Genomic DNA, 12,525 nt, shown 5'->3' on the forward strand with positions numbered 1-12,525 from the left:
ACAACACTAGCTCATGTCAAGTTGACAAAAACTTAACCAGGACAAGAGCCACTGCTGGAGTGTAATAAAAAAAAAAAAAAGAAAGCATAGTTGCACCAGAAATTTCCTTGAAATAGTCTTAATGGAAACATTAGAAAGGATATATTTTCTATTACATCTTAGATGCTGGGCTTAGCTTATTGGCAATACAGATACACTGGATACAGCATAGCTTTTGCTCATTAGATCTCGGAGCTGTGCTTATAGCTATGTGGGGATGATTGCTCCGCCAGCACATACTCATGGGGCATAGCTTCTGCCCTGGTGCCATGGCTTGTCAAGTCAAAAGCAGCCTCTGACCGTTAGGAGTAAGTCACGACGGACCCCGCAGCGTTTACTGCCATGATACACCTAAATGCCTGTGTGCTAAGTACACTCTTTCTTGCTCACAGTTGAACAGTTTAGGTACAATTAATGCTAGTTTGAAATATCATTTCCCCCCCTCCTTGTAATCACTGCTGTGTTTCTACTTTACAGAAAAAATAAAAGTGAATGACCTAAGACCATATTATTCATTGTGCCTTGGGGAAGTGAGTGCGTTTTAAGCTTATCCATTGCTTATTATGACAGAATCCTCCCGGGGCTAGCAAAAGATGTGGGTCTGTTTCCTTTCTTTGGGACTCAGCCGTGAATCCTTGTTTAAGTGAGAATAGCAGTGGGCGGGGAATGTCTCGTTTACAGAGGTTGGCTGCTTCCATTTGATAGGCAGATGCCTCCTGCTAGACCTGTAACAAGACCACAGATACGATCTCACCTTTCCCATCTTTCTCTGTTGGGGGCTCTGGGTCTTCTCAGTGGTCCAGCATGAACCCTGATCACCGTGAGCGATTTCAGGACAGGCTCTTCCTGAGGTCAAGCCTGGGTCTGATCTCAGTGGAAGAGTTGCCTAGACAAGTCTGTGTTCCCGCTCCCTCTGTCCCGGAGGACACACGAGCTGGGCACCAAGTCTGCCCAGCCGTCTGGTTTTCTTCTTGATGCTCTTGTCACCCTTGCTGTTCAAGGTTGCGGCAGTGATTCTGAGATGATGATGTGTTTTCAGAAAGCCCGACTCATCTAGCCTCCCTTGCTGCTTTGTAATCCAGAGCTCATATGTGCATTCTCTTACCGTCTTCTTTCTCAGAAGAGATTTGCTCTGGGATATATCCAGGGCCAGTGAAGATGGTAGAGCCTTGGAAATGTTGTCATCCCATCTATCCTTGCCTCTGAGTGACTTAAACAGCCACCAACACCACCAATGCCATCAGTGTGACACGTCTTGTAGTAGCAGCAAACGTGTGCAATTTGTGTGCCTATTAATGAGTCTATTACTCGAGTGCCAGGAACTCTCAGTATTGAATGTGGAAAAAAACTCATTGGAAACTCAAAACTACCTGAGCTGTTCTGAATTTATAAATGGGGAAATGAGGCACAGAAATGTTAAATTTTTCCATGATAACGTAAGTAGGGAAGCCAGGATCTGTATTGGGAGAATGATGTCAGCCTTTGTAGATTTAAACATTGCCTTTTGGTACATAGACACAAAAACTCAAAACTTCCACACATGTTAAAATTGAACAGTTGTCTCAAATTTTAATTATAAAGTTTGAAAAGAGCTCAGAAATGGCTTTTTTTTTGGGAGACTCTTCTTTGAATAGAATACACTGTGCCTATCGGAAAGACTAGGTCTATGTTTTTCTGTCCCATCCTTGACCCAATTACCAGGTTTGCTGGAAGTTGGCTCTCCCCTTTGATCTTCATGGGGTTGAAGCTGCTTAACACTCTCATTTATCACGAGGAGGCAAATCTCCCATGTCGCTGGGAAAAAGAAGGGCACAGAACCTCAGGACAGCATACTCAGGCCAGAGGAGACCGCTGTGTTCTGTCCCCAGGCAGCAGCATGCAGGACTCCATGCCCTGACTTCCAAGTCCTGGCACCAGCTCTCAGTGTGAGGCTGGCAAGTCATTTAACCTCCCTGCGTGCAGGCTGATGAAATAAGTCTTTGATCTTTGGGGGAGAAAGAAAGCTTGTCATAAATACCAAGCGGGTCCACTCATCCTCTTAGACGCATGCGGAGACTGATGTTTCTCATAAAATTCCAGAACGTTCTTAGTTGACAGGATGACATTCCTAGACAAGAACCTCCATGTTTTCAATCATATGATTGGGCCTTGTTTTGTGGAGTACCTAAAAGTAAAACATCCCTCCAAGACTTTTTGCTACAGAACCTATTGGGAGCATCGAACATACTTCAAGGCACTTGGTTATATTTTTAAAATTCCTCTATATTACTTTAAAGCCTGGGCATTGTGCAACCAAATTTGTGCCTACAGGCTCACTGGAACCTGGGTTTTCCTCTTTGAAACTATCTGCAATGACTTGGGATAAAAACTCTAGTCTCAGCCCCTTTTTTTCTTCTTTTCAAGCTGATTCTAAGCAGTAGTCCTCCGTGCCCCATGCCCCCACACCCAGGATGGGCATGAGCCTGGTGCCCATGATCCCAAGTGAGAACACTAACAGACAACCACATCTGATGGAAAATCCATATTCCCCCAGCAGGCTGGAGTCGCCGAGAAGTTCATTACGCATCTTCAGGTATGGAAGATAGTGATGATCAGGAAGCATTTTTTTTTTCAGAAATATTTGCATTTTTAAATTGAAAGTTCAGAAGAAGAAATTCAAAATGATTGAATTCCAGGAAAAAAAGAGGTAATTACCTCTCCAGCCTCTTCATTGCGGTGTGAAGAATGACATCCATGGGTAATCCCGTCACAGACACCGCCACTAGAGAGAAAGAAACGGGAAGTTGATACCCCCTTGCCCTCCCTTCCTCATTCTATCTGTCTGGCATCAGTGGGCTCGCTTTGGAGAGGTCTGCAGGACCTTCGCCATTTTACAGATGGCGATTCTAAGGTTCAGAGCAGCCAGGTAATTTCCCTAAGGTCGTTCAGTTAGGAAAGAGAAGAACCACGATTTGGTCCGGAGCCCTAATGTGACTGGAAATTAGGAACGGCACGCGCATGGGGTTTCACTTGGATTCATCCTGGTGCAGAGCCGAGGAGTCTCTCAGACAGCTGCTGTGTTCCGTCGAGTTGGGCGTTTCTCATGTGCCAGATTTTCCCAAGCGCTAGCAGCTCAAAAGGAACGCGGCACGACCTCTCTTCTGGATGTGCCTGCAGTTCGTTAGTGATGAAGGACTGAGAGGGCAAAACTCATTCGAGTATGAAAACGGAGACATAAACTCAATTTAATGCAATATGAGCAATAATATTTAACTTATGGAAACGTACATTTCCAGTGCATTGCATTTCTACATTTTAAAAAGATGTATGGTAGAAATGACTCATAACCTCCGTTTTTCTAGATGAGAAATTATTAGGTTTCTGTTGAACAATATGATAAAAACGTGCTTACTGATATTTAAATGAAATTAATTAGGGATATGAGTCAAATATTCAGTTATATTAGCCACATTTTAAATGTTCTGTGGCTATAGTGCCAAGTGGCCATTTCATTGGACTGTGTAGAGAACCCGTTTAATCACTGCAGAGTGTCCTATTGGATAGGGCTGTCTAAATCATTTGCCTTCATGGGAATGTGGGGACTTGACATATGAGATGACTGCAGACTACATGCTTTTAGAAATCTATTTTAATTATCTACCACCAACAATGTGGTGGTTTGACTGAGAATAGCCTTAGACTCAAGTTTGGAAACTTGCTCTCCAGTTGGTGGAACTGTTTGAGAAGGATTAGGAGGTGTGGTCTAGTTGAAGGAGGTGTGTCACTGAGGGTGGGCTTGGAGGTCTCAAAAGTCTATCTCATTTCTAGTTAATTCTCTCTCTCTCTCTCTCTCTCTCTCTCTCTCTCTCTCTCTCTCTTTCTTTCTCTCTCTCTCTCTGCCTCGTGCCTGTAGATCAGAAATAAGCTCTCAGCTACTGCTCCAGCACCATGCCTGCCTGCTACCATGTCCCTTGTTAAAATGATCATGAAATCATGAGCTCCCAAATTAAATGCTTTCTACCATAAGTTGCCCTTATCATGGTACTTTGTTATGGCAACGCAAAAGTAACTAGAACAGCATTTGTTTTGTGGTAGAGCAAGTTCATGGTTTTATTCATGCTGGGCAAGTGCTCTACCAACCACACCCAGTCCTCAGAGTTCATGCTTTTACAGTGTTTTTATTACTGCCTTAATTTTAGTAAGGTGAGAGGGGACTTTAAATCTCTTACTTTTATGAGGAGCATGAAATATTCTAGAAATAGAGGGGGATTAGCGGCATAGATGAAATTTCATTACAGTCCTATAGTCTTCGGAAGAACCAGCAGCAATTTCAATTTCTTCTGTTGGAAGAGATCTAGTACTTTCTGGTCATCGTCCTTCTTGGATAGTCATCCTAAGGTACCCTCTGCAAGGTCTTCTACTAAGATTGTGCTTGATTTACTTCTAGATTTTGATTCCTAAAATAGTACCTAGTATCTATAAAACACAGCGAATGCTTCTGGAAAATAGAAATTTTAAGTTTGAAGAAAGAACCGGAGGATGATGGCTCAGCAGGTAAGAGGACTTGGTACACAAGCATGAGGACCTGAGTTCAAATCTCCAACAGCTGTTTAAAAGTGAGGCATGGCTGCGTATAAACCCAGAGCTGTGAGGGACGGAGAGGAGGGTCACTGAGGCTTGCTGGTGGTCAGTAAGGTTTAGTGAAAGACCCTGGCCTGAGGAAACAGGTGGTGGAGGGCGGCAGAGCATGGGAACAGATGTCTCCTTGGGCCTCTGCGCTTGTGCATGGACATATGCACCACCCAAACATGTGATACACACAGATACACATACAGATACACACACAGAGAGATGATATACACAGATGATACACACAGATACACACACAGAGAGATGATATACACAGATGATACACACAGATACACATACAGATACACACACAGAGAGATGATATACACAGATGATACACACAGATACACACACAGACACAGACACAACAGAGAGAGACACACAGACAAGCACACACTTGCACAGATGATATACACAGATACACACACAAATACACACACACAGATGATATGTACAGATGATACACACAGATACACACACAGATACACACACAGATGATATACACAGATACACACGCAGATACACACACAGATGATATACACAGATGATACACACAGATACACACACAGACACAACAGAGAAAGACACACAGATAAGCACACACTTGCACAGATGATACACACAGATACACACACATACATACAGACACATACACATATGATACACACAGACACAGACAGACACAACAGAGAGAGAGGCAGACAGACAGGTACACACTTACACAGATGTGCACACAGATGCAGCACACACACGGGCACACAGACAGGCACATAAAGATGGGTATGCACACACACAAAACAGACAGATACACACAGAGACCCACAGAGACAGACACAGAGACACACAGAGATGGACACGCACATGTGCACACAGACGCAAACATGCATAGAGACCTACATGCATGCACCCAGAGAGACCTACACACAGACACACATACAGATCTACATATGCATGCATGCATGCACATGCACACGTGTACACACACACACAGACCTATGCACGTGTGCATGCATAGAGATGCCCCCACACCTATAATATCCTCCACTTTCAAAAGAATATTATGAAGAATAGGATTATTAGACTCCTGTATGATTCCTTGAGGAAGGAAGTAGAGATTTCTTCCCAGGCAGCATGTGAGTGTGTGACTTTGCAGAATGGGGGCCATGTTTTTGTTTATATATGCTATGATGGGGTATAGAGATGATCATAAGAGCTGCCAAAAAGCTCACGTGGGGTTTATTCTATTTTATTTTTTGGCTTCTTAAGACAGTCATATGTAGCCCAAAGCTAGTCTTAAACTTGCTTTCTAGCGGAGGCTGGTCTTGAACTTCTGATCTTCCGGCTTCTATTTCCCAAGTGCTGGGCTCTAGGAGTGTGCCACCAAATCTGACTTATAGTCTGCTGTTCTAACTCTAAACTAAAGAAACTCTTTGGCTCCCAAGCAAGCCCCGAGGACAAATTGCCTCAGTACCCAATTAGTTCCCATTATCATCCTTGCGCCATGAAAACAAAGCAACTTGCACGCCGTCTGTTTGTTCGGCACCTGATATGTTCCACCACGGTACTTGCTGGCCCCACCAAATGTCGTGTGAAAGCTGAAAACTCGATTCTGGCTCCTGGCTCACTCTCTGCTTCTTTTCATCAAGGCAGACTTCCACGCCACCTTCTTATCTTCTTCTTCTTCTTCTTTTTTTTTTTTTATGATTTAGTGACTGTGTTGGCTTCTGTCAAATAGAACAAACAAAACCTGTGGAGAAACACCACAAAAGACGGGACACGCTGATTCGGGTTGGGGAGCAAATGCCACACGCTCACTCAAGCACTTCTCAAAGGCTTTAATTTATGGCAAAAATAAAAGGCAGTTGTTCAACACTGAACAAGAGGAGTCAGCTTTGGGAACCGATAAGAGGAGAAAAATGCCAGACTCATTTTGAATTTGAACTTAACAACCAGGACCCTTATTTCCCTGCGGCAACATGATCACAGCTTTCTTAGGATGATTTAAGAATTCCCCGGAGACACTTCGCCCGGGTCCTTTTGTGGGCCTATCTCAGTGCCTTAGAACCCTCTTCACTGGGCTTATCAGAGAAGATTCCAATTTAGAGCAGTAAAAGTCTAGTGCCTGATATCAGTGCTGGCCTTTTTTTTTTTTTTTTTTTTTAAAGAGACATGATGTTTTACAGTGCTAACAGTTTTGAAAAGGTCCAACGTTTGCTGGGAACAGAGCGCTTTTGTGTGAAGGACTCTGAAAAGCATTATTCAGGAGAAAATGCATCAAAGGGAATAGAGGAAAAAAAAAAGGAACATTTGCTGATGTGGAGATTGGAGGCAGCCCGTGCTGGCAGGCGCAATTATGACCAAATAATTGGATCTTTGAAGAGAGATAAGATGAGATGAAGCACTAGTTGTCGGCTCCCGGTGGGAGCCCATTCATTAGTTACCACAGAGCCCAGCTGTGGAGAAGTCAATGGCCAGAGGTGCCATGGTCTGGTTTACAGGCAGGGCATAGCAGCAGCAAAATAGGGTGAAGTAGCCCGGCTTCAGTCCCACAGGCCTCGGCTGGCAAAAAGGCTGGAGAGGAGGCTCCTCTCGTGCGCTACACCCCGGCACCTCTCAAACTCCTAAAGCTGTGCTCAGCCTCAGCTCCATGTCCTTCAGAGAGAAGCAAAAGGAAATGTGCCTTTTCATAGTTTAGTGGGTTCTTTAGAAATGGTTTCAGATTTATTTCCTGTGTTTAAGAGTTTTTTTCTGCATGTCTACATGTGTGCAGCATGCCTGTCTACATGTGCACAGCATGCATTTCTGGTGCTCACAGAGGCCAGAAGATGCCTTTGAACTGGAGTTACAGATGGCTATGTGTTGCCGTGTGGGTGCTGGGAATTGAACCGAGATCCTCTGCAAGAATAACAAATGCAGAGATGGCAGAGCTATCTCTCCAGCCTATAATGTGTGTGTGTATGTGTGTGTGTGTGTGTTTATCATAAGTGTTGAAAATCTTTCTTTGCTCATTGGTTTCCGTGTTTATGGGCACTTCCTTCTTTATCTGCCTTTCTCCAAGGCAGGGGAAGACAGAAGAGTACAGTGTTTATTTCAATGTCCCACCAGCCCTAAAGGAGAATAACCTCACTCTTGGCCTTGAAATACGCGACCTGGTAGCGTTGGTCCAGGAGAAGTAAGGCTGTTATGTATTCTGCATCCAGATTTTCTTCAGGAATCTTTCTCAGGGCTCCTGCGTGGAGTCGAAATTGAGAAGAGAGCACAAACTAGTGAATACGGCACAATCATCTCTACCCATCATGGAGCGAAGGCCATCCCTAACGTTCTGCTAAGGATACTGTTAGACATCTCGCTTCAGGCGTTCATCCTTAATGGGACAGTATAACTCCCTCTGTTACACTGTATGACTTGCTTCTTCCAAATTCATATTTTTTTTACCCTCTATACAGTGTGCCTATCATGTTATTGGGAGGATCATGGAGATTTTTTAAGTTGGATAGTGCGTTACTGGCTTCTGATAATGACACCTTAATTTAAAATACAAGTCACAGCCCTTCCCACTGAGAATTGACTTCTTTGTGTTCTTGGCCATCTTGTGCTTTTTTCCCCCCTTTGTAGCGGCTGACTTTTACTTTGAAGTGACTTTTAGGTCTCTGTTCTTACAGTCTTACATGGGAGACTGTCCTTCTATGTAAGGCTTTTAAATTTCCAGTAAATTACAATAAATCAGGCTTTTAGGGTTATTTGACAATATTCCAAGAATCAACTGTTACTGTAGTTATGACTTACTCTGTTACAGTGTAAGGCACCCAGCACCATGCCTGGCTCAGTACAGCATTTACTAATTGTTTGTCTCCTTTCTGCTCCCATGATTTACAGATACTAGGCTAATACCAGTCTCAATATTTTTTTTTCTAGGTGCTAGATATTTGGTCTGATGTAGAGTTATTATTGTTGCTGCATTCCTTCCAAGACCAGAAGGGGTGCTTCAGTATTTATCGCAAAGGCTAATATGGGAGTGCCCAGAGTTTTCCAGGGCAGGCCACTTGACCTTAATTCCAGCACTGATGTAGACCACAGGAACGAGACCAGAGTTCTCACAGCGTGGAAATGTGAGGCATGCGCCTGAGTTGACAGCGGGTGGAGGCGTAATTAGCTACCTGGTATTCAGCCATGGCTTTCTGTTATTCTCCAGGATTATGATGCAACTTCAGTGGAAAGCCGCTTAGTTTCCTCAAATCATAGAAGCACCTCCAGCTTAAATTTTAACCATTGCTTCTTTGCCAGCATGCTGGGAGAGAGTCCGGAGCCATTAGCCGTGAGAATGGGTCTCGGCTCCAGCTGTGGCTCGTTTTACCTGGGGAGCTTTAAAAAATGATTTCCCGGTCAATCCCAGGAAGCCTGATTGAACTGGTCATGAGTGGAGTCTAGATGCTTGGTATTTTAAAAAGGCCCCTCAAGTGATTTGGACGCATGGGGCTAGAAGTGGAAGAAAAGGAGACTCAGTTCATGCTATCTACGGCTCTCCTTATGCTAACTGTATTGGTTATGCCGTCTTATGTTCTGAGACATGGCTTCCTCCTCATTTATACTGTATCTGTAAATTAAACCAGCAGAGAGCAGAAAGAATGCAACTTTGAACCAGAAGAATTTCAAGTCTTGTCCAAAGTCTTTTACAAAAGGCAGAACCACAGAGAATATTAAGTTTACACAATTTTAGTTTCCCCACTGGTCCAAAGGTTGTCATAATAAAGCTTCATTGCGAGGGAAGATTAAATCGTTCACATGACACGAGACTTTAAGCACTGTATCCAATTCATAAAGTTTCAATACACTTTCTTGTGTACATGCATGTATGTGTACATGTGTGCATGCACATGTGTGTGAGTGTGTGCATGTGTGAGTCACTCTCCAGCTGAGTTTTGGGGACAGGGTCTCTTATTGAACTGATGGAGCTTCTTACTGCTCTGGCTAGCTCGTCTCCATCCCTCGGGCTCTGGGGTTACAGATGCCATGCTTTTTACCCGGGCGCTGGGGATCCAAACTCATGTCCTTATGCCTGTTTAGCAAGGGCCTTAACCACTGACCCACATCCCCAGCCTTCTCAGTCTATTCTTTCCTGCCTCATTCTTGCACAGCTCTGGGATTCTGGCATCAAGGGAATGAGGAGAAACAGACCCAAGGACACACAAGCTGGAGAACTTACAGCCCCTCTGAAGTTTCGTGTGTTTAGTTGGACAGGAAGGCGGTGCATCGCATCCTGCTGAACAAAGGGGCGGGGTTACTACACACATATAAACACTCAACCTGGTCTGTCTTGGCCATGTGGTTTGAGTTGTGAGCTCAAAGTTGCTTGAGTGATATCATCTGTTTTACGTGGGTATCAAACTCATACCGTTTACCACGATTCATTACATCCACCCAACTTTGTTCTTGTAATAATGGCTGCAGCACCAGACTTTGGTTTCCCAGCAACTATGAAGTGATACATTTCAGCACCGGTGAATTCAGAAATATCGTTCAGTTACTATATAGGCATCTGTTTTTTTTTTTTTTTTAATCATGAGCGTAAATCTTTCTGCATCTCGATCCAAGCTGAGAGAGTCATGGGAAAGCTAATTTCAGTGCACCCTGCTCTCACAGTACAGTTTATAATTCATGACAATGACTTAGGAGGGTGACTGCCTTATTCAGTTGTGACGCATACCCATCCCTTGTCTGCTTACCCAGCTCCAAATTGGAAGCTCAAGCAAAAGAGAACATTGCAGGCTTTTGCTATTTCCAGCTTCATGTCGAGATCTGGGAACTGGGAAGGTCTTCTAAGGCTCTTTCTCAAAGGAGCTGAGCACGTGCCCACAGAGCAAATCTCCCCGGACAGTGACTTTGACGACAACCTCTGGTGTTTCTCAGGACCCCGTGAAGACTCACAAGGGCACACAAGAATTTAAGGATGAGCACAAGGCTTTCAAAATCCTAACAAGCTAAACCCAAATTTCGGCTTTAGCACTATTGCCAAAAGACAACAGTTTTAGTCTAAAAACTACAAGTGGTTCAATTACAAGCAACACACACACACACACACACACACACACACACACACACACACACACACCCGCTCTCTCTCACACACACACTCAATAGGCATTTATTTATGATTTCCGAATTGGGCCTTAAAGCCCCAGTGAGCCAAGGCTGCAAGGTGGTCAGAGAACCATTATGGGCACAAAATGAAAGTGACCTGCAGGGACAGTTTAACTGATGGTACCTGGGTGATTGCCTTATTTGAATCAGCTAGCCACCTGTGATTGAAGCCGGGCTGCTGGAATTGGCTAAGACTCGGTCATTTGTTACAAGACTCTACTCCCAAATTAGGCTTTCAGTCACTCTCTACCAAGTTAGGCTGCAGTGGTCACACAAGGACTCAATTTCAAAGGCAACTCTTGGCCTCAATTTAATTTAGTTTATTGCTACCTATGCTGAGAACCAGCAAGCTGTCCCTACGAAGGGGTCAGCTAGCAATTATTTTAGGATTAGTGGAACTGGGATCTCAGCTACAGCAATTTGAATCTGCCGTTGTTGACAAAAAAACGACAGTTGTCGATAGTACGCGTATAAACGGGCACAGCTGTGCTTCAGCCAAACTTGGTTTATGACATGGTGGTCAAATGGTGAGCGATCTTAGGAGCTTGTCCATCGTGACCTGCAGGATCTTGCACCAAGAAGAGCTGTTTGCTAAGGCTGTCTGGAGAATGACAAGTTATCAAATGTAAAACCAACACATGTTCTCAGAAACAGAAATGGCGTCTTGAAGTGGTAGCTCACGCCTGTTGGGTAGGCTTCTCACCCGAGAAAGCAGATCTGGGAAGAGTACAGGTTCCAGACCTCCCCTGGCTATACGGCAGGGAGGGCCATCTCCCCCAAAGCAATGGCTTTTATTGTGCTTTATTAAAATGATTATACCCCAACCTGAAGAAATGGCTCAGTTGGTAAAGTGCTTGGATCTCAAGCCTGAGGACCTAAGTTTGAGCTCAGAACCCATGTAAGAAAAAAAAGTCAAGTTCCAGAGGAAAGGAGGCAGAGACAGATGAATCCAGGGCTCACTGTCTAGGCAGAGAGTCTACTAGGTGAGTTCCAGGCCAACAGAAGACTCTGTCTCAGAAGAGGAAAAAAAAAATGGTGCCTGGCACCTAAGGAATGACATCTGGGATGGTCGCTGGCCTTCGTGGGCACACAAGCATGTGCTCTCATGGGCACGTGTCCTCTCTCCACACTTTCAGTCCCTCACTACAAATGAATGTGTGATTTATCATCCGACGTAAGTGTCATTAATCATAGGCGGGGTTTGCCTTTCAAGTATGATTAATGGTAATCATTTATAGAATACGATTCTGCTTAGGATTTCAAGTCTTGTTCTACAGGTTACGGTAGTTTAAAGCCTCTTGTGTGACATGACTTCAGGATTGTTTTTTTTTTCCCTTACAGAGATACATGCCATGAACTCTTGGGACATGTTCCACTGCTTGCAGATCCGAAATTTGCTCAGTTTTCTCAAGAAATAGGCTTAGCGTCCCTGGGAGCATCCGATGATGACGTTCAGAAGCTAGCCACGGTGAGTTAATTTTCAACTGAAAAGTCTGCTTGGTGCTTAATTGTATGGTAAAATAAAGTGCATGGCCAGTAACTGTGAACCCTAGGCAATTGTTCTGGGGAGAGCATAATTTCACCCTAGCTATGTTCTCGTTTTGCAAAAGATAATGAACTCTTGGTTTGTTAACTACTAAAATATGTATTTTAATCTTCCTATATAGAGGTTGGCTAGATGCGATATAAAGGGTTAGACAGTATTTTAGGTTTGAGAGCTGTGTAATTATTGACAAAATT

At 43.9% G+C, this 12,525-nt stretch overlaps 1 protein-coding gene across 1 annotated transcript in view; it reads left to right on the plus strand.

Moving 5' to 3' along the window:
* The window catches only part of Tph2 (tryptophan hydroxylase 2), a 101,922-nt gene that overhangs the window by 52,835 nt on the left and 36,562 nt on the right, over window positions 1-12,525 (plus strand). The window contains exon 8 of the mRNA XM_085683140.2: window positions 12,127-12,253. Coding sequence (XP_085539266.1) covers window positions 12,127-12,253 — 127 coding nt within the window. The remainder of the gene's footprint in view (window positions 1-12,126; window positions 12,254-12,525) is intronic.

This window comes from Myodes glareolus, chromosome 26, assembly GCF_982192425.1.
Source record: "Myodes glareolus chromosome 26, mMyoGla1.1, whole genome shotgun sequence".
NCBI lineage: Eukaryota > Metazoa > Chordata > Mammalia > Rodentia > Cricetidae > Myodes > Myodes glareolus.